The sequence below is a fragment of the Tenrec ecaudatus genome, chromosome 3 (genome assembly GCF_050624435.1).
Source record: "Tenrec ecaudatus isolate mTenEca1 chromosome 3, mTenEca1.hap1, whole genome shotgun sequence".
Classification (NCBI taxonomy): Eukaryota; Metazoa; Chordata; class Mammalia; order Afrosoricida; family Tenrecidae; genus Tenrec; species Tenrec ecaudatus.
In genome coordinates, this window is record NC_134532.1 from 113,026,312 (window position 1) to 113,049,211 (window position 22,900).

The 22,900-nt window shown below is 46.2% G+C and overlaps 1 protein-coding gene and 1 pseudogene across 1 annotated transcript; both read right to left on the reverse strand.

Moving 5' to 3' along the window:
- Positions 1–4,759: 4,759 nt before the first annotated feature.
- CYP2U1 (cytochrome P450 family 2 subfamily U member 1) lies at positions 4,760–18,711 on the reverse strand. The gene is made up of 5 exons (XM_075543943.1): positions 18,169–18,711; positions 10,662–11,297; positions 8,106–8,267; positions 6,675–6,842; positions 4,760–5,564 (listed from the first exon to the last, which is right to left on the reverse strand). Exons 1-5 carry the CDS (start codon positions 18,656–18,658, stop codon positions 5,386–5,388), a joined length of 1,635 nt encoding a protein of 544 aa, XP_075400058.1. The 5' UTR covers positions 18,659–18,711; the 3' UTR covers positions 4,760–5,385.
- Positions 18,712–20,406: 1,695 nt separating this feature from the next.
- LOC142442335 (L-lactate dehydrogenase B chain-like) lies at positions 20,407–21,399 on the reverse strand (annotated as a pseudogene).
- Positions 21,400–22,900: the final 1,501 nt, after the last annotated feature.

The window sequence follows — 22,900 nt, forward strand, 5'->3', positions numbered from 1 at the left end:
ACATTCCCCAGCTCGTCTGATCCCAGAAGCTCAGCAGGGTTAGATCTGCTAGGAGTTGGATGGGAGGACAGGGTAGAACTGTCCCTGTGGGTTTCCCAGACTGTAATTTTTTATGAGCAGAAAGTTTCTTCTTTCTCCTGAGGAGCAGCTGGTGGTTTTGAGCTACTGACCTTGTGGTTAGCAGACCGACATAACCCCTATGCCACCAGGCAGGGCTCCTTTTATAAAACATAAGCCTCTTCACAGTAGCGCCTGCTGGGCCCAGATTTGGGTCAGTGGTCTCCTATGTGCTGAGGCATGCCTTGGTGCTCCGAATAAACTAGTCGCTATATTCCATTGGCGCCTTCTTCAAACCTTGGGAAACTGGGCGTCGTATGAGGAAGGGGTCAAAACAAACTTTCAATATTTAGAAATGTTACAAAAGTGTGACAAGAATTAAGATGGCCAAACATAATTTACTGAAGACATTTTATTATAAACAAATCAATCCATGAAGACACGCAGATCACTCTGTTTCTGGAGAGTGTCCTCTTGGGCACAGAGGAACATGAATGTTCCGTGAGGCCTTTTAAGACACTTCCTACATAACAGTCATGGTCAAGTTAGCAGGATTGTCTCAAAGATCGTCTTTCCGTGGTTTCTAATAAGAATATGCCTTAGGGAACTATGCCATAAGGAAAGGCTACTACTACTGTTTATTACTGATAGGTACCCTCGAGTCCATGCGGACTCACTGCTGCCCTCTGTGCCATGGAGGAAGCGCTGCTCTGGGCTGTGCCAGCCTCACACTCAATGCTATGTCTGAATCCACTGTTGCGCACCCTGTGTCACCGAAGGTCTTCCTCTTCCTCACTGACCCAAGCATGCTGTCCTTCTCGAGGGACTGGCCTCTCCTGATAACATGCCCAAAGTACATGAGACAAAGTTTCGCCATCTTTGATTTCTTCCAAGAATGTAGCTTTGAGCATTCTTCTGACAGGCCATGCACTTTCAATCTTCTTCACCAGTATCTCAACTCTAATGCATCGGTTCTTCTGTATTTGCTGTCCAGCTTCTACACGAATAGGAGGTGATTGCAAATACCATGGCTTGGGCCAGGGGCACTTTAGTTCTCAAGGAAACAGCTTGGCAGTTGCACACTTCAATGAGGTCTTCTGCAGCAGATTTGCTCAGCGCAGTGTGTCATCTGGTTTCATGATGTTTGCTTTCTTGGGTCCCGATTATAGAGCTAAGTAAAAGGAAGTCATTGGCAATTTCAAACTTTTCTCTGTTTACCACAATGTTTATTGGTCCAGATGTGAAGATTTGTGTTTTCCTCATTCATGTTGAGGTGTAATCCATACTGAACTCTAAGAGTCTTTAAGCTATGTCAGCAAATGCTTCAAGTTCTCTTCACTTTCAGGAGGCAAGATTGAGCCATCTACTTATGAACGGCTCTTAAGGACTCTTCCTTAAATCCTGACACCATGTTTGTTTTCACTGAGTCAAGCTTCTCATATTATTTGCTCTGCATACAGAAGGAATAAGTATGGTGAAAGGTTACAATCCTGATACACACCTGTACTGAATTTAAGCTACGTACTTTAAACTACTTCCAATTTAAACTACTCTGTTCTAATGGCTGCCTCTTGGTCTACATACAGGTTCCACATGAACACAATTCCCATTCCTCTCAATGTTATCCATTGTTTGTTATGGCCCACACAGTTGCTTTGGCTCAGAACTGACTCAACGGCACCTAACAACAACCCAGTCTTATGCCTTTTCATAGTCAATAAAACACCAGTAAACATCCTTTTAACATTCTCTGCTGTCATCCAAGATCCACCTGATATCAGCAATGATATTCCTGCGAAATCCAGCTTGAATTTCTAGTGGTCTACTGTCCATCTAGCACTGAAAACATTTTTGAATGATCTTCAACAAAATTTTATTTGAATATGATATTGATAGTTTGAAAATGTACACCATTGGAATGGACATAGCCATGAGTCTCCTCCCGTCATCTCACCTGATCTTCCAACTTTCTAGGCAGAGTCAAGCAACTGTGTCTAGCTTTGCATGTTTGGTGGAACATCTCAATATTCCATCAATTCCTGGAGCCTTGTTTTTCACCAATGCTTTCAGGATAACTTGGCATTCTTCTTTCAGCTCCATGGGTTCTTGATCACGTGCTATGACCTGTACTCTAGTCTTTTGAGTACAATGACTCTGGATTCCTTCTATCTTCTTTTGATGTTTCATGTGTTAGTCCATATTTTTTAAATCTAGAGACTCTTTCAATATTGCAACATGTGGCTTGAATTTCCCCCTCCCCCCACTTTTTTTTCAGCTTGGAAAACACCAAGCCTGTTCTTTCCTTTTGTTACCCCTGAAAGGCTGGCAGTTAGAAGCCACCCAGCATTTCTGCAGGACACAGGCCTGGTGAAGATTGCAGCCAGAAGCCCTTATGGAACAGTTCTCTGTCAATATGAGGTCACTCTTAGGTGAAAATCAACTTAAGTGCAGCTAATAACAACATCTGTGTGTTAAAACTGATGATGCATTCAAATACTTATACAAAGGGGACAACTGATAAGAATACAAAATATCATTTCAATTGTGATAAAGCCTGTAGAGGTTGTCAACTAGACACTTCTGGGTAAGGGTTCTCACTTCTGCCATCGAGTCAATGCTGACTCATAGTCACCCCCCTGTGGGTTTCTGAGACTGTAACTGTTGACATAGGGTTCTCCCAAGAGCTGCTGGTGGTTTTGAACTAGTGACTGTGCGGATTGCAGCCCAATTTGTGACCACTACACTACCAGGGCTCCTTCTAGATAAGGCGAAGGGCTGTCAGTTGCTTCTCAGCAGGATGCTATCTCCTTGGTGCCATAAACGTCTTGTATAAGAGAGAGACCCAGCAGTTGAATCCTCTTTGGCCCTTCACCTTCTGCGGGAGCTAGATCTTGCGTCTGGTTGCTTAATCTCCTGCTGTTTCGTTGGTTGATCTCCGGAACCATAAGACTACCAATAGTGGATTCATTTAGTTAATTTTGGATTCAAGCAACCTCCTCATCCACCAGCCTGTGCCTCCCGTGTGCTTCTCTGCTCATCATCCTGCTTCCTCTTCATCAGCTTCCACGAGTCCGGTGAAGCCTGACTTGAACCAGACTGGACTTACCTATTTCTACAACCATGTAGGCCACTTCTTGATATAAATCTTTCTGTATGCAACACACACAAGCATCCCTGGTTTTGCTTCCCTAGGGAACCTGACCTAACACAATATGCATGCCAAACAAACGTGGCAGAACTGCAGATCTGAGCTTGTCATGTAACCTGCTATCGCTTCCGGTGTTCTGAGGAAGAGAGGAAGCCGTGGCAGGTTTGTTAGTGGTAGCCTCTCTCCAGCTTTCAAGGTCCTTACACAAGGGCCTCGCCTCTTCACTCCCCTTTCTCGGATCTGTGTACTGAGTGCTGCTCTGGGCAAGGCACCGCCCTGGGCCTGAAGATGCTGAACAAAGGGAACCAACCCTTTCCACCTGTGTGGGCAGGGGCTGGGAGAAGGGCTGGGGAAAGGGCTTCAGGAACAAAGCAAATGCAGATAGCAATGAGAACTGGGTGGGAAATAAGTTGGGGGATAAGATTGGGGAGTTCTCTAGGGAGTCCACTTTGGCAGGGGAGGGGCCCTCACCAAAGGCTTTTCTCTCAGAGGATGGAGAACGTAAATGGGATCTGTTACCTGTGTGTGCGGGGGTGGCGGGGGGGGGAGGAAGGAAGTCGACTTAAACACAAACTCACTGCTGTGGAGTTGATTCTGACCCATAGCGACACTACAGGACAAGGTAGAACTGCCCCTCTAGGTTTCCGAAGAGTAGAAAGTCTTTTTTCCTTGGCACAACCTTGTTGGTAGCATGCCAATGAATAACCCACTGTCAGAGCAGGGCTCCTTAAGAGGGGGCGGAGGGGGTGGGTTGTCTGTAAGAACAAAGGGGGTCTAGATATTAGAAAGACCTTCTTACTGAAATGCAGTATACGAGAGGAGTCACGTTCAAGACTTGGTCACAATAGGCTTGGCTGGACCCATCGCTTCCTTCAAGAGTGGGGAATAAGCAGCTTGGGCTATGAGCCAGTCCTCTGAGTAGTGGGTTCTGACGGGATTGGTTTGTGGACTTGTAACTCATCTTCCTCCCGAAAGACTGTGTTGACAAAGGGGCTTTAAAATGCTCACAGAAAATGGGAGAGAGAGTGGCAGTTTTCACTGAACTTTAGGAAGCCCCCTCACATGGTTAATGCAGTTTTTGTGGTAAAATTAGGTGCATCAGCTGATATTCGGATCAGCTTATACTCAAGTATATATGGTATATCTTTGTTGGCTGCTACCCATCTGTCAGTTTGTCATAACGTGGCGACTCTTGTGCTGTTCCGCTAGAAGCTATGCAGCTGCACTGGAAATACCTTCAGGGTTGCTCACGGTGGATAGAATTCAGACTGAGACTAGGAAGACAGACCTGGAAATCTAGTTAGAAAATCAGCCAATGAAAGTCCTTCCTATTGATGGTCTGAAGACAAGTACTCCTACACTGGAAGGCCCAGTGGCTTCTACAATGGACTGGGCCATTGAGCGGATGGTACATGGTGTGTTGTGAGCCGAGCCAAATCAACCACACCTTTTTGTGGAAATCGACTGCCCCCTCCACTTCCTGACTGAACATCGGGTAAATGAGAATGTTTAGCCATTCAGAAAACAAAGAAAAACTTCAGGGAAGGAGGCATGCCAATTTATTAAAATTTTAATAAAAGCATCAAAATCACGTTGAGGATGAGGACTAAGAAAGCACAGTTGTAAAAACACGCAGTTATTTCCACATTTCAAGTCCACCAGAAAATGCAAACCCCGTTGTTCCGCACTGAGCCAGTATTCAAAGCGGAACAGACTCGTGTGCACCCACAGGTCATGAGCAGTCTTCGCAATCTCCTTTCAGAACCTCGTGGTGCTCGGCAAGGTCAGAGAGGGTCCAAGGCGTGCTCCCTCGGTGCTGAGAGGTGGAGAGGCGGCTAGTGATGTAAGCATCATTTTACAGAGAGGATGACTGAGGCACAGAGAGAAGAAATGCTCATCGGCGGAAGCCACTGGGGCGCTAATCCAGATCCCCCGCTTCCCGAACAGTGCTCGGGCCCCCGTTTCTGAAATGACAGGCAAGCCTTCATCCAGCGGCTGGTGTGGCCCGCGGAGGAACCCTCGGCGGTGACCGCTCTGGTGGACACTGCACTTTTCAGTCTCTCCTTAATTTGAGTCTCACCTAGATCCACTGAATTGTCATGGTCAAAGGCAAACGGACAATCTGTTCCAAGGGACAGGTGCATGAGGATCTGTTCCCCATTTCCTTGGGGAGACTTTTTCTATCTCTTTGAAGCAATGATATTGAACGGATGTGGGGCTAGAGTCAGACCGAACCTTCCGATCAGGAGGGGCTGCTTGGAATCCTCAGGCAAGCTGAATGTGAAGCTCTGCATTAGGCTGACGAACATCAGGAATAATTCCATCTTTGCCAGTTGCTCTCCCATACACACCCGCTTCCCTAAAAGGGAAGATCACAAGAGAGGGTTATAATGCGCTCCCTCCTCCTGTCCCCTTAAGTAGCACATTTACATGCAATGTCTCCATTTGAACGTCTAAATGCAGGTAAAACCAAAACCGAACTCACCATGGAGTTGATGCCGACTCAAATAGCCAGCCCTACATAGGGCAGGGTAGAACCACCCCTGTGAGTTTGAGACTGTAACTCTCTACAGGGTAGAAAACCTAGTTTTTCACCCACAGATTAATATAGTTTTAATAAAAATTCCAAATAGACCACATGACCTCCCATCATACATACTCATCTGGATTTTTTCTGAGTAACAGGTTCACATTTTTATCCCTACTCATAAAAACCTAGCCTCATCCCACACAGGATGAGACCCAGGAATCACATAGGAACTAGAGACCAGATCAAATGTGGCAGCTGATACTGTTTCTCCTTGTCCTCTATTTGCCCTTCCCTGGAAGATTGAGGTGTGGGTATGGGGAGTGGGGTGGGGGAGAAAGAATTTTTGGAACCTCCTTTTCCAGAGAAACACCCCCACTATCCTAATGTCAAACTCAAAATAACCCTATTATTAATTCTAACTCACAGTGACCCTATAGGACAGGGTAGAATTGCCCTTAGGGGTTTCCGATATTATAACTTTTCATAGAAGTAGAAAGCCTCATGTTTCTTCCTCGGAGCAATTGGTGGTTTTAAACTGCCAACCTTGCAGTTACCAGCCAACTCATAACCCTCTATACCAGCACTGATGTAGGCATCTTAAAAGAGGGACTGGCAAGATTAGAGAACAAACACTTTCACCTATCAGCCCAGCAAAAAAGTCACAGGTTACTCCTAAGTCCACGGTTGTCTGACAATGTCCCCCAAATCACCAGGCCACTCAGAAAGAAAGATTTCTAGTAATATTTAAGAATTGATAACCATCTGTGTTCATTCTGCTTCTAAAATCTGAAATAATGCAGTGATGGACCTACATTATCTAAATAATTTAGCTCTTGCCAGCCTGCCAAGATAGACTCAAGTTTTAAAACATAAAATACTAAAAGGTTCTTTCAGTTCTACTGCTTTATCGATGGTATTCATTAAAAAAAGGCAACTGACCTATGCCAAAGGGAATAAAGATTTCTGTTTTAATAAGTTGTCCTTGATCGTCCAGAAAGCGACCGGGGCAGAAGTCGTCTGGTTTCTCCCAGATGGCCGGGTCTCTGTGGATTGACCACAGGTTGGGCAGAACCACTGTGCCTTTAGGGATGGTGTATCCTTGGAGCACTGAAACAAATGGACAAACACCACAGGGTCAGTCACCAGGATTTCACCAGTAGTTCTCTGTCAGCCAGAATCAAAGCCACTGCCACGAACTGGATTTCAACTCACAGGATAGTTTAACCATTGTCATCTGAAAACAAGGCAAGAAAATCTAGTTATACACCTAGCACCTTAATTTACTGAGACTAAAGGCTCAGGTCCTTGGGGACAAGGGCAAGGTCTTATCAAGTGGAATCTCACACAGGGCTCCGATAGGTACCCAGCCTGAGATGGAGTGCATGGTTGGTGTCACCCAGAGTGCAGTTAAGCACCCGGCCACACCTCCCTGTGGTGGGCGGGGCCCATCTACCAATACCCGCCTTGTGGGAAGAGTGGTTCTCATACTACCATCCTTGCAGTGGCTTCCCACCTAGTTACCATGGAAACAGCACACTGAAAAAAAAACCAACCCTGAAACAGAAGTGATAATGTTTTCCAGGAAAACATTCCCTAAGGATTCAAATTCCTAATACTTGCATCCGCTATTTTGGCAGTTTAACATCATTTTTTATGGTCACAAATAATATGGGAAGGAAAGTAAAGTGCGGTGAAAAACAACAAAAAAGGAAACTGCCTCCTTCCCGCTGGCACACAGCGCCCGAGCATTACTGTACACAGTGCGACCTACTCTGTCCCCAAGAAACTGCTCCCAGAGCCAAAGCCTCTTCCAAGCCATTGCCTAAGACAATGTTCAAGCAACAATAGAATGGGCCGTCTCCTGAGGAGGATGAATCCTTGGTTCCTAGGGAGGGAGGCTGGGCGGCTGGACGTATATCAAAGGCATGAGCAGATGTGATCACAGACCAAGCTGGGTTCTTCTAATTATAGAATCTTTATGCTTCCGCTACAGAAGAACGAAACTTGGAGTAGGAACGGTTCCAGCCCAAATCCTTAATTTCATATTTAGGCCAACTCTTTTGTCCTCCAAACAGAAGGCACCCGTGTTTGTTAATCCTGGAGTCATTTCTGCCAACAAACAGCCCCATAGTTTGTTTTGCCAGTGTGTGTTCTGAAGGCGAGGAGAGCTATTTACGGGGCAAAGCAGCGACGCAACGTCAGCTCAGCTCTGACGCATTCCCTCGGCTCGCATTTGCTTCTCCAAAATGCAATGCGCAACCCTCAGCTGGCTCGAGCTGAGCAAGCGTCCCACCCTGTGCTCCCTATCGCCACGGGAGGGGGGCGCTGTGCTCCCTCGGCGCAGTCGGAGGAGGAAGAACCTGGACTTGCCCGTTTCCTCTGACGTCATGTGAGGAATGGCGAAGGGCACCACCACAGTTAATCTCTGCACCTCCATGATGGTGGCCTCCGTGTAGGGCATCTGCACCTTGTCAGTGAGCGAAGGGGCTCGGTCGGGACCAATGGCTCTCTGAATCTCTTCATGAACCTTCTCTGAAAGAAAAAGAATCAGGTGAAAACCCAGCGGAGCTGCGACTGCCATCCTGTGCATGCTGCCTTATCACCACCAAGCACAACACTGCAAGTTGCCGGTGTCTGTCTGTCTGTCGGTTGATTCAGCCTGAATGATGGGAAATAACGCTTGGTTCAAATAACCCAAGCGGACAGAGCCAGTCCCGGGCATTAGGTGCCACTCTGAGTTTGTAGAAGAATAAGAGAGCCTTCTAGTCTCAAGAGCACCCTAAATCGTTTCTACTATGAATACTGATCGATTTCCTAAGCAGACTGGGAGGACGGGTGATAGCCCAGGTGATTCCAAAGATCTCTCTGGTGTTTAGTCTGCTGCTGTATGCTGCTCCCCCTGGGTACCAGGCTGGTCGATGTGACGAACAGGCTAGAAGTGATGGTAGGTCACATTTGAGTTTAGATGATAGAAGGGTAATGCAATGTATTTGATAATGAGGGTTGCTATCAGGGTATGCGGGACTACATGCTTTCCATTTTAAGCAAATCAATGTTGGGTTAATTTGTTGTCATCTACAGTTAAGTAATCTAGGGAGGCACAAGGCCATCCGCGGCAGACAGCATCTTGACACCTTGGAGATGTACATAACCTTGTCCTTTGCACGGCAAGAGTTTTGGTAGGTATGTTTAAATGAAGGGCCATGAGATGGGTCCAATCTCATGCCACGGGTCAGTCTCTAAAACCAGAGAACCTTCCAGTGGCATCGGAGTCAGAGGGGGGTACGACTACTAGAATTGTCTGACAGGGGCAACGCGGCTAGCTTGGAATACCGAGGTCAAGGACCACGAGCTCACAAGTACTGGGGTGACCTTTAGGAACTGGAAACAGCAATGGAAAGACTGCCCTCTACAGGCCCCAGAAAGGAATAGTTCTACGAACATCCGGACTTGTACCAAACTTCTAACAAGCTGTGAGATACGACATCCGGGTTGGCTCAGCAGCGATTTGTGACAGTGGCAATGAAAAATGAATACAAGGGTAAGTCACAACAGTGCTGTCATGAGGGTCCCCCTTTACACACGCACAGGTTTATTCCAAACTGACCATGTTTACACCTGTCTCCATGATCGGTGGATGGCTGCAGACATGTTTTCTCAGTTACACACTTGCTTTAGTCTCAGTCATCTATCTCCAAAAAGAGGTCCCTTCAAAATAGTGGCTTTCTAAAGGGAGCTACTGGGCCAGTTAAATTTCAAGACAGAGAGGTCAGCTTAGAAGGCTCTAGAGTCTGTTTAGAATTCCAAAGGGAATAATACTGATAGATTTTATTAAAGGACAAAGGACAATCATGGGCTTATTATAAAGTTAAAAATATTTTTTAATTGCATTGGTGAGAAAGAAACCAGGAAAATTGCATCAAGCAACCTTTCTTCCCTCCAATGTGCCAATGCACCTGCTCATTGTTCCAGGGTCCCAAGGGCTGTGGGAGGAGAATTTTGATGGGAAAACTTGCCTCATCTATCCTAAAGCCTGATCTTGCCCCTTTAGATTTTTTTATTCCCAAAGAGCATTGAACAAGACGACAATTTGGGACTCTGAGGGTGTTCAAATTAGCCCTGCTAATCACAAGGTCAGCAGTTCAAAACCCCTACTCACTCAGAGAGAGAAACTGACAGGCTTAGTATTCCTGTAAACCATTACAACCTTGGAACCCATAGGGACAGTGCTATGGGGCCGCGGAGTTGGAAACGACCAAATGACAGTGAGTTTGGCTTTCTGGGGGTGCCAGACTGCTGTTTTCACATGCTGTGAACCAGAGAGTGCAGAATTCTTTGAGGCAAAATTAGTGAGATGGAAACTATAGATCGAGACCCCTCGAGGATAGGAGTATATTGAAAAACAATAGCTTCATACTTTGATTTTTTATTCTTAAATCTTTCTGTGGTTTTGTAGCAATACTTTTGGATTCACCCTCATACATCATCCTTCCCTGTACTCACCCACCATGAACCGGCAGGGCCAATCACTACCTACTGGCACGAAGTGGTGAAACTAGCTATGTGATCCTGTGCCAGTCACACCACTGCTCTTGGTTTCTGTTCTCCATTTTCAAAACCAGGCGAATGGCTTCCCATCGTCCTTATGATGCCTTTCAGCTCTACAGTGTCCCTTTCTAAAGCTGGGTTCTCCAGAGTCACACCTGTGAATTCTTATTTAAAGCAGGGCAAGTGAGTGATGACACCTTGCTGTCCAGAAACGTGGGGTTTCCCTGCTAATGCCTTGCCACTTCCTGTGAAGTGCAGTGGCTTTCCATTTCAGTTCCCAGCCTAAAGATGCCGCACACTGCTCAGCCCAGAATCCTCCAGGTTGCTGATCCTGCCTTGGGTTTTACCATGAGGGAAGGAAAAGTTTTTGGTTTTTACCTTGTACATCAGGGTGCAGGGACATATACAGAAGGCACCAAAGCAAAGAGTTGGTGGTGGTATCAGTCCCAGCAATGAAGAGATCCCCAAGAATATAAAATAAGTAATCTTCGTTGAAGCTGCTCTTGCTATTATTTTTCTTTTCCTCTTCCATGTGGAGAAGGTACATGTCTATGAAGTCCTGAGGGTGCTCTACATCCAGGGACTCTCGATGATCTGTGATGATTTTTTTAAGGAAAGTGGTGATGTCCTTTTCAATCTGCCTCAGCTCCTTAAAGGGTCCAAAGGGAAGGTAATACAGCCAGGAGCAGATGTTGACCAGGAGCACCTGACTGTTCAGAGCGATTTCTAACCCTCGCGACATGAAATGAAGCATCTTCTTGAACTCACTGTTGGTGTAGTCAAAACGCCGGCCCAAACACAAGGAGCAAATAATGTTTGAGATGGCATTGTTGACAAGGGGGAAAGGGTTGAAGGGGTCTCCACCCTGCTCTTGCATTTCCTCTTTCACATACTTGAACTCCTCAATGATCTTGGGCTCCAAGCTAAGCTTCCCCAAACCAAAATGGCGAAGAGTTGCATGAGAGAACTTTCTCTGTTGTCTCCAGACTGGACCATAATGTGCAAAGACAATTCCTGCAAAAAGACACCAAGAATGGACGGTGAGAGAGAGCAACACCTGATCCCACTGAACAGGACCCGCCATGAAATGGACACTAGATTTCTCAGGCTACCTGTGGGAAGTTCATGAAATGAAACAAAACTCACCATCGAGTTGATTCGGACTCAAAGCGACCTAATAGGACAGGGTAGACGAGTTGATTCGGACTCAAAGCGACCTAATAGGACAGGGTAGACGAGTTGATTCGGACTCAAAGCGACCTAATAGGACAGGGTAGACGAGTTGATTCGGACTCAAAGCGACCTAATAGGACAGGGTAGACGAGTTGATTCGGACTCAAAGCGACCTAATAGGACAGGGTAGACGAGTTGATTCGGACTCAAAGCGACCTAATAGGACAGGGTAGACGAGTTGATTCGGACTCAAAGCGACCTAATAGGACAGGGTAGACGAGTTGATTCGGACTCAAAGCGACCTAATAGGACAGGGTAGACGAGTTGATTCGGACTCAAAGCGACCTAATAGGACAGGGTAGACGAGTTGATTCGGACTCAAAGCGACCTAATAGGACAGGGTAGACGAGTTGATTCGGACTCAAAGCGACCTAATAGGACAGGGTAGACGAGTTGATTCGGACTCAAAGCGACCTAATAGGACAGGGTAGACGAGTTGATTCGGACTCAAAGCGACCTAATAGGACAGGGTAGACTTGTGCCTGTGGGTTTGCAGGACTAAGTCTTGACAGGATAGAAAACCTCATCTTTCTCCTATGTAATGACTGATGGTTTTGAACTGCTGGCCTTATGGTCGGCAGCCTAAGGCATAACCCTCTACACCAGTGGTTCTCAACCTGTGGGTCATGACCTCTTTGGGCGGGGTAGGGGGTCCAACGACTGTTTCACAGGGGTCGCCTGATTCATAACAGTAGTAAAATTACAGTTATGAAGTAGCAACAAAAATAACTTTATGGTTGGGGGGGTCACCACAACATGAGGAACTGCATGAAAGGGTGGCAACATTAGGAAGGTTGAGAACCACCGCTCTGTACCGGGGTGTCAAACCCAACTAAAATGTGGGCCATTCGATGCAACGGGCACGAGTCACGTGGGCCACATCACATTTACAAATTTTGTTAAATTTATATTTTGAAGTGAGGCTTTATGAATATGGAGTGATTAAAACACTATATAATTGCTTTTATCTAAACATTTATTTAATGTATTTATACAACTAAAATTATTCTCCTTTACCCGAAATTTGCCAGCACTTTCCTCCTACTAGTTTTCACTTACCTCTTATGTTGTGACCAGAAAATATAACAAAGTAACTAATAAAAAACACAAAATGTTGGACAGCTGACAAACTGATGCACAATCGTAATGGCTTCCCACTAAAAATGTTAACCAGTGCTGCCGCTAGGTGTGATTCATAACAGCACAACCCAGAGCGTTTTTTTCAACCTTTTCACTATTGGGATCTGTTTACATGACTTGACACTGAGAGTGGCAGATTCATAATTTCCAAATGTCACCAGAACCAAGTCAGGCATTTAGATATTTCCACAGGCCCCCAGCAAAGGCACTGGTCACCTGTATACTCGTTTTCAGTAGTTAAAGGGTTAACCAGGGAATTGTGTGTATGGTAGGTATTGCCTCGATCTCCCCTAAGGGCTATTTTCTTCATAACAATTTTTTCTATTTTCATTTTATTTCAGAGCATCATGGCCACAAAACATTTCCTGGAGGAAAAAAAAAATTACCTGGAGGCCCCATGCGGCCCGTGGGCTGCCAGTTTGACATCCCTGCTCTAGACCAAAGAGCACCATCGAAGACATGCTTTGATTTTGGTCTTCTTTACATTTAGCTGTCATCCACATGGAATATCCTTGAATTCATCAGCAAGCGTTTCATTTCCTCACTTTCAGCAAGCAAGGTTGTGCTGCCTGCCTATGGCGGGTTGTTAATAAGCTTCCTCCAGTGCTGATGCCACAGTTTTCTTCATGTAATCCAGCTTCCCTGATGATTTATTTGCTCAGCATTCAGACTGAACAGGCATGGTGAGAGGAAGCAACCTTGGTGCCCACCTTTGATTTCAAACAATGCAGTGTTCCCTCCCACTGTTTGCACAACTGCCCCTTGATCCAGATGCAGGTTCCACAGGAGCACGACTGAGTCTTCTAGAATCCCATTCTTCTCAGGGTGCTCCATAGTTTGTTAAAATCCACAGTCTAATGTCTTTGCACAGTCAATGAACTACAAGTAAACATGTGGTCTACATGTCCCGTTTTTGAGCCATTTCATTAACTCGTCGTTTGCATTTGGAAACTGTAGCCAAAGGCGATTCCAGGTGCCCTCAAGGGTCTTGCCAAGCTCGGTAGCGTGCCTTCTCTTTCTCAGGCTGAGGAAGAGTCGTTTTTTCATTGGGATTAATACATATATCAAGTCATCCCGTAATTCAATCACACCCAGCAGAATTGTACATTTGCTACCACCATTCTTTTTCTATATGAACCCCTTGTCATCCAGTCAATGTCTGCTCTTCACCTTCTGATGGGCATCTTGAAATGAACATTCTTCCCTTTTATTCTTTGCACGTGAAAAAGCTTCCTTGAAAGAAGATTCCTCCATTATCTACACTGTCCTATCCAGATAATCTACTCACTATTCTAAAAGCCAACAAATCTGTCCTGAAAGAAGTATGGTCAGAGAGCTCCGTAGAGGCAAGGATGGGGAAACTTCTTACATATTGTGGACATGACGTCAGGAGAGACCAGTCCTGGGAGAAGGACATCGTGTATGGAAAGGTGAAGGGCAGCAAAGAGGAGGAAGGCCCTCAGCCAGATAGAATGGCCCAGTGGCTGCAACAATGGGATCTAGCGCAGGTACAATGGTGAAGACGGTGCAGGCCCAGGCGATGGATCACTGTGTTGTGCTCTGGGCTGCCATGGGTTGGAACCAACTCGATGGCAACTAGCAACAACATCCCCTAAACTCTCACGAATTCCTACACAGCACATTCACTCACCACACCTGTACCAGAATCTCAGAGCAGCACTGCCTAACCATTGCGGCTCCTTAGGCAAGGCGCTTCCCTTGAGAAGGTGAAGAATCCAGTGACCCAGACTCCCAGCTCTTTTCTTACCAAAATCCAACCCATTGCTGGTAAGCTGATTCCCGTGTGTTAAAGAGCACACGGGGCCAACATGAGTGTTTGCTTAGCTGTAATCCTCACAGAAGCAGACTGCCAAGCCTTAGTTCCGTAGCCCTGCTGGGTGAGCTCAAGCGCCAACCTGTAGGTTGAACAGACAAGCACAAAAGTGCTGATGCCACCCAGGGACCTTTTCTTAAAGCAAAGTGAGAACTAATAACAAGCAGCGAATCCAACTATTAAGTAAGAGCCTGGCTTATTATGAATTCCTGACCAGATTACATGCCCATTAAGAAACTTTTGATAAATATGTGCTGTGTCAGGAGTTGGGCACTGTGATGTTAGCACTTGAAAGAATTGAATTCCTACCTTCAAGCAGCCTAGAGGAAGAGACAGGTACGCAACACAAATGATGCTGTCATGAGGGCAGTAAGTGCGTGCGTGCGTGCACACACCCAGTCGTTGACCGCCTGCTCTGTGCTCTGCAGTGGGCATCCAGGGGTTAACAAGTTAAGCACAATAAAAAAAATCAGGAACCAGTGGGAGCCAGCTGAAACCCATCACTGCTCGTATGAGCAGCTGAGGTTGAGAACTGCTGATGTAGCGGTTAGCAGCCTAATGCATAACCCACTGAGCCCAGGCTGGGGGATTCTGGCCATTTTGGAAAGGGTGAGGGATATGCTTCCCCTTGGTGATTCTCATCCACACGTGGCATCAGTTTAAATGCCTGTCCTCAGGGAAGCTCCCCCCCCCCCCCTCAGGTTGGTCAGGCACCTTTGTTAGAGTCAGTGTCGCAATACTATGTCCTTTCATCACAATCATCCAAACTGAGTTACAGAATTTGGAACCTGTGACCTGGGTGCCAGTCTTCACCCGGAGCCTGCCACCTCGAACAACAGAGGCGTTATCTGTCCTGGCACACTGTAGAGTGCAACATGTAATTATCACCTAAAACTCTGCTACTTCCTATCTCTGCAATGTGCCATGGAGATACAGCCTTTGCAGAATCTGGTAAGGACAGAGGTTGGCATCAGGTTTTTAAACCAATAGTAGTAGTAATAATCATAGTACTCCAAACACTCACTGGAAAATAAACAGATTTCATCACTCGCCCCCTCTAAGCCTCCACACAGCTCTGGTGGTGTGGTGGTTATGAAATGGGCTGTGATCTGCATGATCAGCAGTTCAAAACCACCAGGCTTTCTACTCCGGTCAACAGTTACAGTCTTGGAAACCCACAGAGGTCGCTATGAGGCAGCACTGACTGGATGGCAGTGAGTTTTGTTTTGTGTTTTTGGTAAGCCTCCAGTAGGAGAAAGCTACAGTCTTGGAGACACACAGCGCCGGTTCCACTCGTCCCTAGCCATCGGAATCAGCTCGAGGGTCCTCCTCCAGCTGCTGGGCGGGGCCAAGCTCTGCTCCTCCCACTCCCCCACCTGAGCCACATGCATGCAGGCCCAAGGTTACAAAATGATGTCACCTCCGTTTGTATTTTAGGTTTTACAAAAATCATTTTATTGGGGCCTCTTACAGCTCTTAAGACATTCCATACATTGATTGTATCAAGCATATTTGTACATACGTTGCCATCATTTCGGAAAAAATTTTCTACTTGAGCCCTTGGTGTACACTCTTCCCCCCCCCACACCCTAGGGAATCCTTGATCAATTATATATTGTTATTTCCTATCTTACATTGTCTGCCTTCACCCACATTTCTGTTATTCATCCCCTGGGGGGGCTATATATCCACCTTGTGATGGGTTCCCCATTTTTCCCCCTTCCCCACCATCCCTTTACTCTCATAATATCACTACTCCCACTACTGTCCTTAGGGGTGTATCTGTCATGAATTCCATGTGTTGAGAGCTCTTATCTAGACCAATGTGTGTCCTCTGGTCTAGCCGGATTTATAAGATAGAACTGGGTCATGGTAGTGGGGGGAGAGGAAGCATTCATGAACTGGAGGAATGATGTGTGACTCGTTGGTAACCAGTTTTGATAGGTGCAGTGAAAGAAAAGCGGCTCTAACAAGGGTGCTTCACCTATCTGAAGGGGAGTAAGACAACAACAACAAGCTTCCTTGAGGAAAAGGCATTTAAACGGATACTACTAGTGGGTGAGAGTCACCCCAAATGGTCAGAATTCTCTAGCCTGGGCACAGAGGGTTATGTGTTAGGTTGCTAACTGCAAGTTCAGCAGTTCTCACCACCAGCAGCTCGTATGAGGAGAGATGAGATTCAGCTGGTTCCTACCAGTTCCTAATTTTTGGTTGAGTTCAGCGAACGGGTTGTTAAATTGTCCTGTGGATGAGGGTAATGAATGTACAAGTGTGCTTGACACAATTGATATATGTATGGATTGTGATAAGAGTTGTATGCGCCCCCAATAAAATGATTAAAAACATGAAAAAAATTGCCTGTAGAATCAGGGTTCTCTATAAGGTGGGCGGTGGCCATACAATGTGGAAGTCACAAATTTACATTCTTTGCTCTTCATTAACGGTCAGCTGTGCCACAGGGTTTCCTACGCTCCTGTAGTAAAGTTCATTCCGTCCAGAGGGATAAAAATGCAGATGGGACTATGCTTGTGATATTTATTCATTCCATAAAGCTTATTCTACTTTTGATAAAATACTACCTATGTATTGCCTTGTGTGTTGCTTCCTTCCATAAACAAACAGAACATAAAGAGAAAAAGTGCCAAATAACCAGCTGACACGCTGCCATCCATTTCAGCTTTGTCAACCCAAATTCCCATGAGACACTGAGTTATGCAAGTGTTCAAAGTGCTAAAAATCTTGTCAAAACAGCTGCTGTAAGTTCAGCAGAAGCAGAAAGGGTTTTTTCAAAGATGAACAGAAAATGCTCAGAGAAGTCAGCTGTTTCCAATAGATCAGAGGACTATTAGTCTAATTAGAATGGCTCCTCCTCCTACAGGGAAAAAATGGTTAAGGATAAATCACATAGCTGATGATGCTTGGATAAAAGTGAAAATTATTGCAAGTGAGGATGCCAATCATGAATCAATATGAAAATATTTTAAATAACAGTTGTACTGATTTTTTTGAGGGGGTGTCTGGTATTATTTACTATTTTATTAATATTTTTAAACTCTTAGAATCTAGGGTCCCTCTTTTGTTGTTCTTGTTTACATATTAAGTATATGAAATAATAAACTGCCTATGGGATATCGTTTTTTTAATACTTAAAATAGTCATTAGGGCAGCAAATCGGTTGTTAAATTATTAGAATTCCATCACTGCGTGGGAAGAAGATGAGGCATTCTACTGAAAAGAGTCAGTCTCAGAAACCCAGCGGCAGTTCCACCCTGCCCTATTAGGGTCGCTATGAGTCAGAAACGACCCGATGGCAGTGAGGGCCCACTGAAGAGCGAGGCCTAGCTCTGGACAGGAGAAAGGACCCCTATAAGGATGCCACCTGGCTTCAAACCCTTTTGTCCATTATCTTCCCTAAAGGTCCTGGTGGGTTTCCTTCGAATTCTGACCTCGGAATCGGCACAAGCCATGAATTCATTCCTGCACCTGGGAGCTGGGCGCCAGCTGCCGCCTCCAACACCCTTCGGGCACAGGGTGCAGGTGTAAGGCAGGCAGGGCGCGGCCCCATCCGATGGCAGGGACGGCTAACCGAGGGCGCCAGCGCACCTGGATCCCCTCCGGCTCGACGCGCGCTCCCGCACCCCGCGACCCACTGGGCGCCGGCTGCGAGGCTCCGCTCACCCTTCTCCTTGGTAATGATGGAGACCAGCGGCAGCCGCGGGCGATCGCTGAACACCTCGGCCTGCTGGACCAGCGCCTCGCGCACCGTGTGGAAGTCGCTGAGGACCAGCACCTGGTGGTGGCCGATGAAGAAGCTGAAGATGTTGCCGTACACGCGGGCCAGGTGGGTCAGCAACAGATGCGGGCTCAGGGTCCCGGGCTGCAGCCCTGCGGCCCTCATCTGGCGGAAGACCCAGGTCTGGCTCCGGAGGAAGGGTGGCAGCAGGACGTAGCCCAAGTTGCCCACCAGGGGCCAGGGCGCGGGCCCGGGGGGCATGCCTGGCCCCCGGTGCCGCCGCAGCCAGCTCCAGCCGAGCAGCGCTGCCAGCCCGAGCAGCAGCAGCGCGCCGCCGGTCGGGTCCAGCCGCAGCAGCCCCAGCGGGGCGTGCAGGAGGCTCCGAGGCCAGGGTAGGTCCTCGGCAGGACGCTGCGCCGGTCCCGGGGCGGCCATGGCCTTGGCACCAGCGTCTGGCCCTCCCGGGAAGACGCCCGCCTCTTAAAGCCGCCTCAGGCGACCCAGCGGAGGAAGGTCGGCGCTGGGAGGGAGCGGCGAAGGCGGCGCGGATTGGCTGCGCTCCCCGTGGAAGACCACGCCTCCTCCAATCAGCGGCGGCCAGGCGAAACCCGCCCGCACTCGCCCTCGACGTGGCTGGAGGGGTGTGGGGAGCAGGGCGAACTTTCGGGAAGATAGTCTCCTGCGTTCAGCTGTACCCTGCAACCGCTGTTGCTCAAACATGCTAACAACAGAGAGCTTGCGCTCGGATGGGCCGCCAGCTTACCTAGAGTCAGTCAGTTTAACAAACAAATCGCCTACAGTATGCCTGGTGCTGCAGCGAAAGCTGTAAACAGTGTCCAGGGGTCACTCGGTCTCGAACACTAGTAGAAGAAAGGTGAGGTGCCTACCACCTCTCCCAGAAGGGTTGACTGTAGAGTTTCCGGTAGCAAAAGAGAAGGGGTGAAGGGGAAGAGGAGCGAGGGCAAGAAGAGAGAAGAAAACCCCCGTTACTTGGAGTCTACTCTGAATCAAAACCATCCCAGAGAACCCAGTGGCATAGCTCCTTAGGGTTTCGCAGAATGTGAACCTTCACGGGATCCAGCGCTTAGCAGCCAGATGCATCCCTAGGACTCGGTAGAAGTCTAAAACCAAACGAACAAACCCACTGCAACCAATATGATTCCAACTCATAGTGACCATATAGGGCACAGTAGAATTGCTCCATAGCGTTTCCAGACCTGTAATCTTTAAGGACGCTTCTTTCTCGCGCAGACTGGATGGTGGATTTGAACAGCCAACCCTTTCTGGTTAGCAGTCCAACGCTTAGCCCATCGCACTACCAAGGCTGCTCCTATTTCCCATGCCCTCAGCAAAGCGAATCTAACACAGGAACAGATAAGCAATAATTCGGTTGGGGGGATTTCCATTATTAGTGATATAAAAAGAAAGTTAATCAAGTGGGGAAGGAGTGACAGTCTTATTACCAGTACTAAACTCAACCTGAAGTGCTGGGTTTGAGCTATTAAATATGGAGTTATAGAATACAGTTTTCCGAATCTTCTGTTAGTGGTGTCTTTTGATCTCTAGGCCAGATCCTCTCTTGTTTTTTCTCTCCCTCCTTTGTATTAGATGTTTATATTCAATCATTTTTTATCTACTAAGCGGGCAGTTTCATATGCCAATCATAATGGACAAATCTGTGTATTTCTGGATTTCTAATTTAACTGTTGTCTACACACTAGCAATTATAAACCCTATACTTTCCTTCCAAAGTGTGATGCAAATATAGTGAGTCTTCTTTATTTGTTTTATGATCCATTCTAGTTTTTTCTGTAAAGGTGAATGGTGACTTGCTAATTTCAAGTGCACTTTATTCTAATACTTTTGCCAAGCCTTTCATTAGGTATTTTAAGCTTGTAAATTCACATTCACCTCTTCAATAAGTAACCATCATTTGTTAGTTTTCTCTTACTAAATTTCTAAATTAAAGAATTATAAAATTTTTTCATGCTACAATAATTAATTTTATTTTCCAAGGGCTCATACTATAAACCTGAAGTAAAGCATGTGCTTTAATCTTTGGGGCCCAAATTAACATATTTAGGAAGAGGAAAACAAACTGTGATCCATGTACAAGGATAATAACTAAAGGCACGTGTCAATCCCATTGTAGTTTTTCATTTCTATGGCACAGAACTCAGGCATCATGGGTCTCTTAGGTCCTTGTGCATGTCCCACAGAGTGTCTGTGCTCTTCTTGAATTGAGCAACCTCATCATCCTTCAGTGTCTGGGCGATAGCACTGGTGAAGCCCTGGGCATTCTGAATACATGGGAGCCTCAGGGAGACTTCCTTCTCAATGCCACTTACCCTTTCACCACTGTTGACACTGGATGAATCTTGGAGAGATTTTTGAGCATTGGTTCAATAAAATCAGCTACACTTAATCCAATAGCTCAGTTGGGGTATCCCATTGGTTTGATGACTTAGCAAGCACTTTCTGCCATGATTTTATGCACTTCCTTCCAATTTTGTCTGTCCCCATCTCAGGATTCAGTTCCTGGAGAGAAACCCTGGCCACACTCACACCGCTCCACATGGCCACTACTGAACTGCCAAGTTCTCCCAAAATCCATCCAATGGCAGCTACTGGGATGAATACCAAGATTTTCAGCCACAAGATATCAAAATCTAGCAGAATCCAGGCTACAGCCTCTTCCAATTGCATGGTGCTTGGGCAATCCACTTAGTGTCCAGGTAATGTATGTAAGACTATCCACGGGGTGGAAACCACAATGAGGACGCAGTCGGGACTGTACTTGACGATCTGGGGAATAATGAATTTGAAGATATTAACATGCCTGTGCACCAGACTGAGACGACTCCCCCTCTTGCTGACGAACTCCTGCCGTTACCACCACAGTCTGAGAATTGGCCACCACAGTCATCTCAAGCCACTACGATTTTAGGTGTCTGAAAAATAAGCTCCCACACTGCAGATCCATCATTTTTCCTTTGAGTTTATTTCCCAAAACATCGACAAGAACAAGTTCATCATCTAGAGACTTTCCCAGAATGCTCATGGCAAATGCCATACCAACTTGTCCAATACCAACTACCAACTACAGTGATGGGCTTGTTTGGAACCATCGCCTCTTCTGCCATGGATGCAACCAGCATTTCCTTAAGGGTAGCCATCCTAAATGAGAGAGAGATATGGTGCTCAAGACACAGCTACGTGGAGGATCAGAGTCAGCTGCATTCAGAATGATACATTTTAAACAAGTTATCAGCTATGATCTTCAGCATGCCTGCTTGTCTTGTCCTCTAAAATAGTAGCCATTGAAAGGAAATAGAGGAAAGAAGTAGGAGGCAAAAGCTATTTATAGAGGTATAGCTGTAGGCATGTATATATGTAAATATATTAATTTATAATGAAAGGTATAGAGGCCAATGTACATATATTTATATGTTAAATAATTAAGATAGCAGATGGAAGATGAACTTTGGGCCTCTACTCAAGGCCTCCCTAAACACAAGAACACTTTGTTCTAATAACCTGGCACTTTTTGATATTCACCTTCCCTGCACGATCGATCACTGAAAACAAAATGGGTGCATAAGCAAATATGGTGAAGAAAGTGGATGGTGCCCAGCAATGAAAAGACATAGCATCTGGGGTCTTAAAGTCTTGAGGTTAAGCAAGCAGCCATTTAGCATGGAAGCAAATAAGACCACATGGAAGTGATCATGAGGTGTTGACGGGATCAGGTATCAGAAATCAAAAGATCCAAAGGCCATCTGTAGACAATTGGACATTCCCCCAGAGAAGGGTTACAAGGAAGGCATGATTCAACCAGGGTGCAGTGTAGAATCAATGAAACACATCATTTCTCTAATTTCTGAATGCTTCCTCCCCCTCCACCACTACCATGAACCAGTTCCTACCTTACAAATATGGCTAGACTAGAGTACACACTTTGGTACAGACAAGAGTTTTTGGCACATGGAATTCAGGACAGATAAAACCCTCAGGAACAGTAGTGAGAGTAGCAGTAGCATAAGGGTAGGGGGATGGGTGGGGGAGAAAGGGGGAACTCATCACAAGGTTGGATATATAGCCTATCCTCTAGGGAGATGTGGGTGAAGGGAGACGACGGATGGTGTAAGACACGAAATAACAACAGTAATATATAATTGATCAAGGAATCATGAGGGTGGGAGGGTGGAGGATGGAGGGGGACAAAGAGGAGCTGATACCAAGGGCTCAAGTAGAAAGAAAATGTTCTGGAAATGTTGGTGGCAGCATATGTACAAGTGTGCTTAATTCAATTGAATGATCAATTGTCATAAGATTTGGAAGAGCCCTCAATCAAATGATATTAAAAATAAAATAGTAGCCATTGACACCTTACATTAACAGCACCTTAAACCCCCAATGCTTTTAAAAGAAATGGATCCTACCTGGAAGTGCTGACTCCTAGTCTATATTAAGGCATGTGGAAGACACATCAACTACCTGGAAGAGAATTATATTTAAACCCATTCCAAAACCAAATGATCAAATGGGGTGTGGAAACATGATCTCATTGATAGTGCTTGCTAGCAATATTTGGCTAAAGCTAATTTAAAAGTGATTGCAGTCATACATCAACTGGGAGCATCAAGCTAGATTCAGAAGGGGTGTGAGATCAAGGGC

Coding starts and splice junctions, on each gene's coding strand:
- CYP2U1 (XM_075543943.1), bottom strand. CDS start 18,658: ATGGCCGCCCCGGGACCGGCGCAGCGTCCTGCCGAGGACCTACCCTGG. Junction 6,843..8,105: donor CATGACGTCAGAGGAAACGG/GCAAGTCCAGGT, acceptor CATTTGTTTCAG/TGCTCCAAGGATACACCATC. Junction 5,565..6,674: donor CTTTATTCCCTTTGGCATAG/GTCAGTTGCCTT, acceptor CTTCCCTTTTAG/GGAAGCGGGTGTGTATGGGA.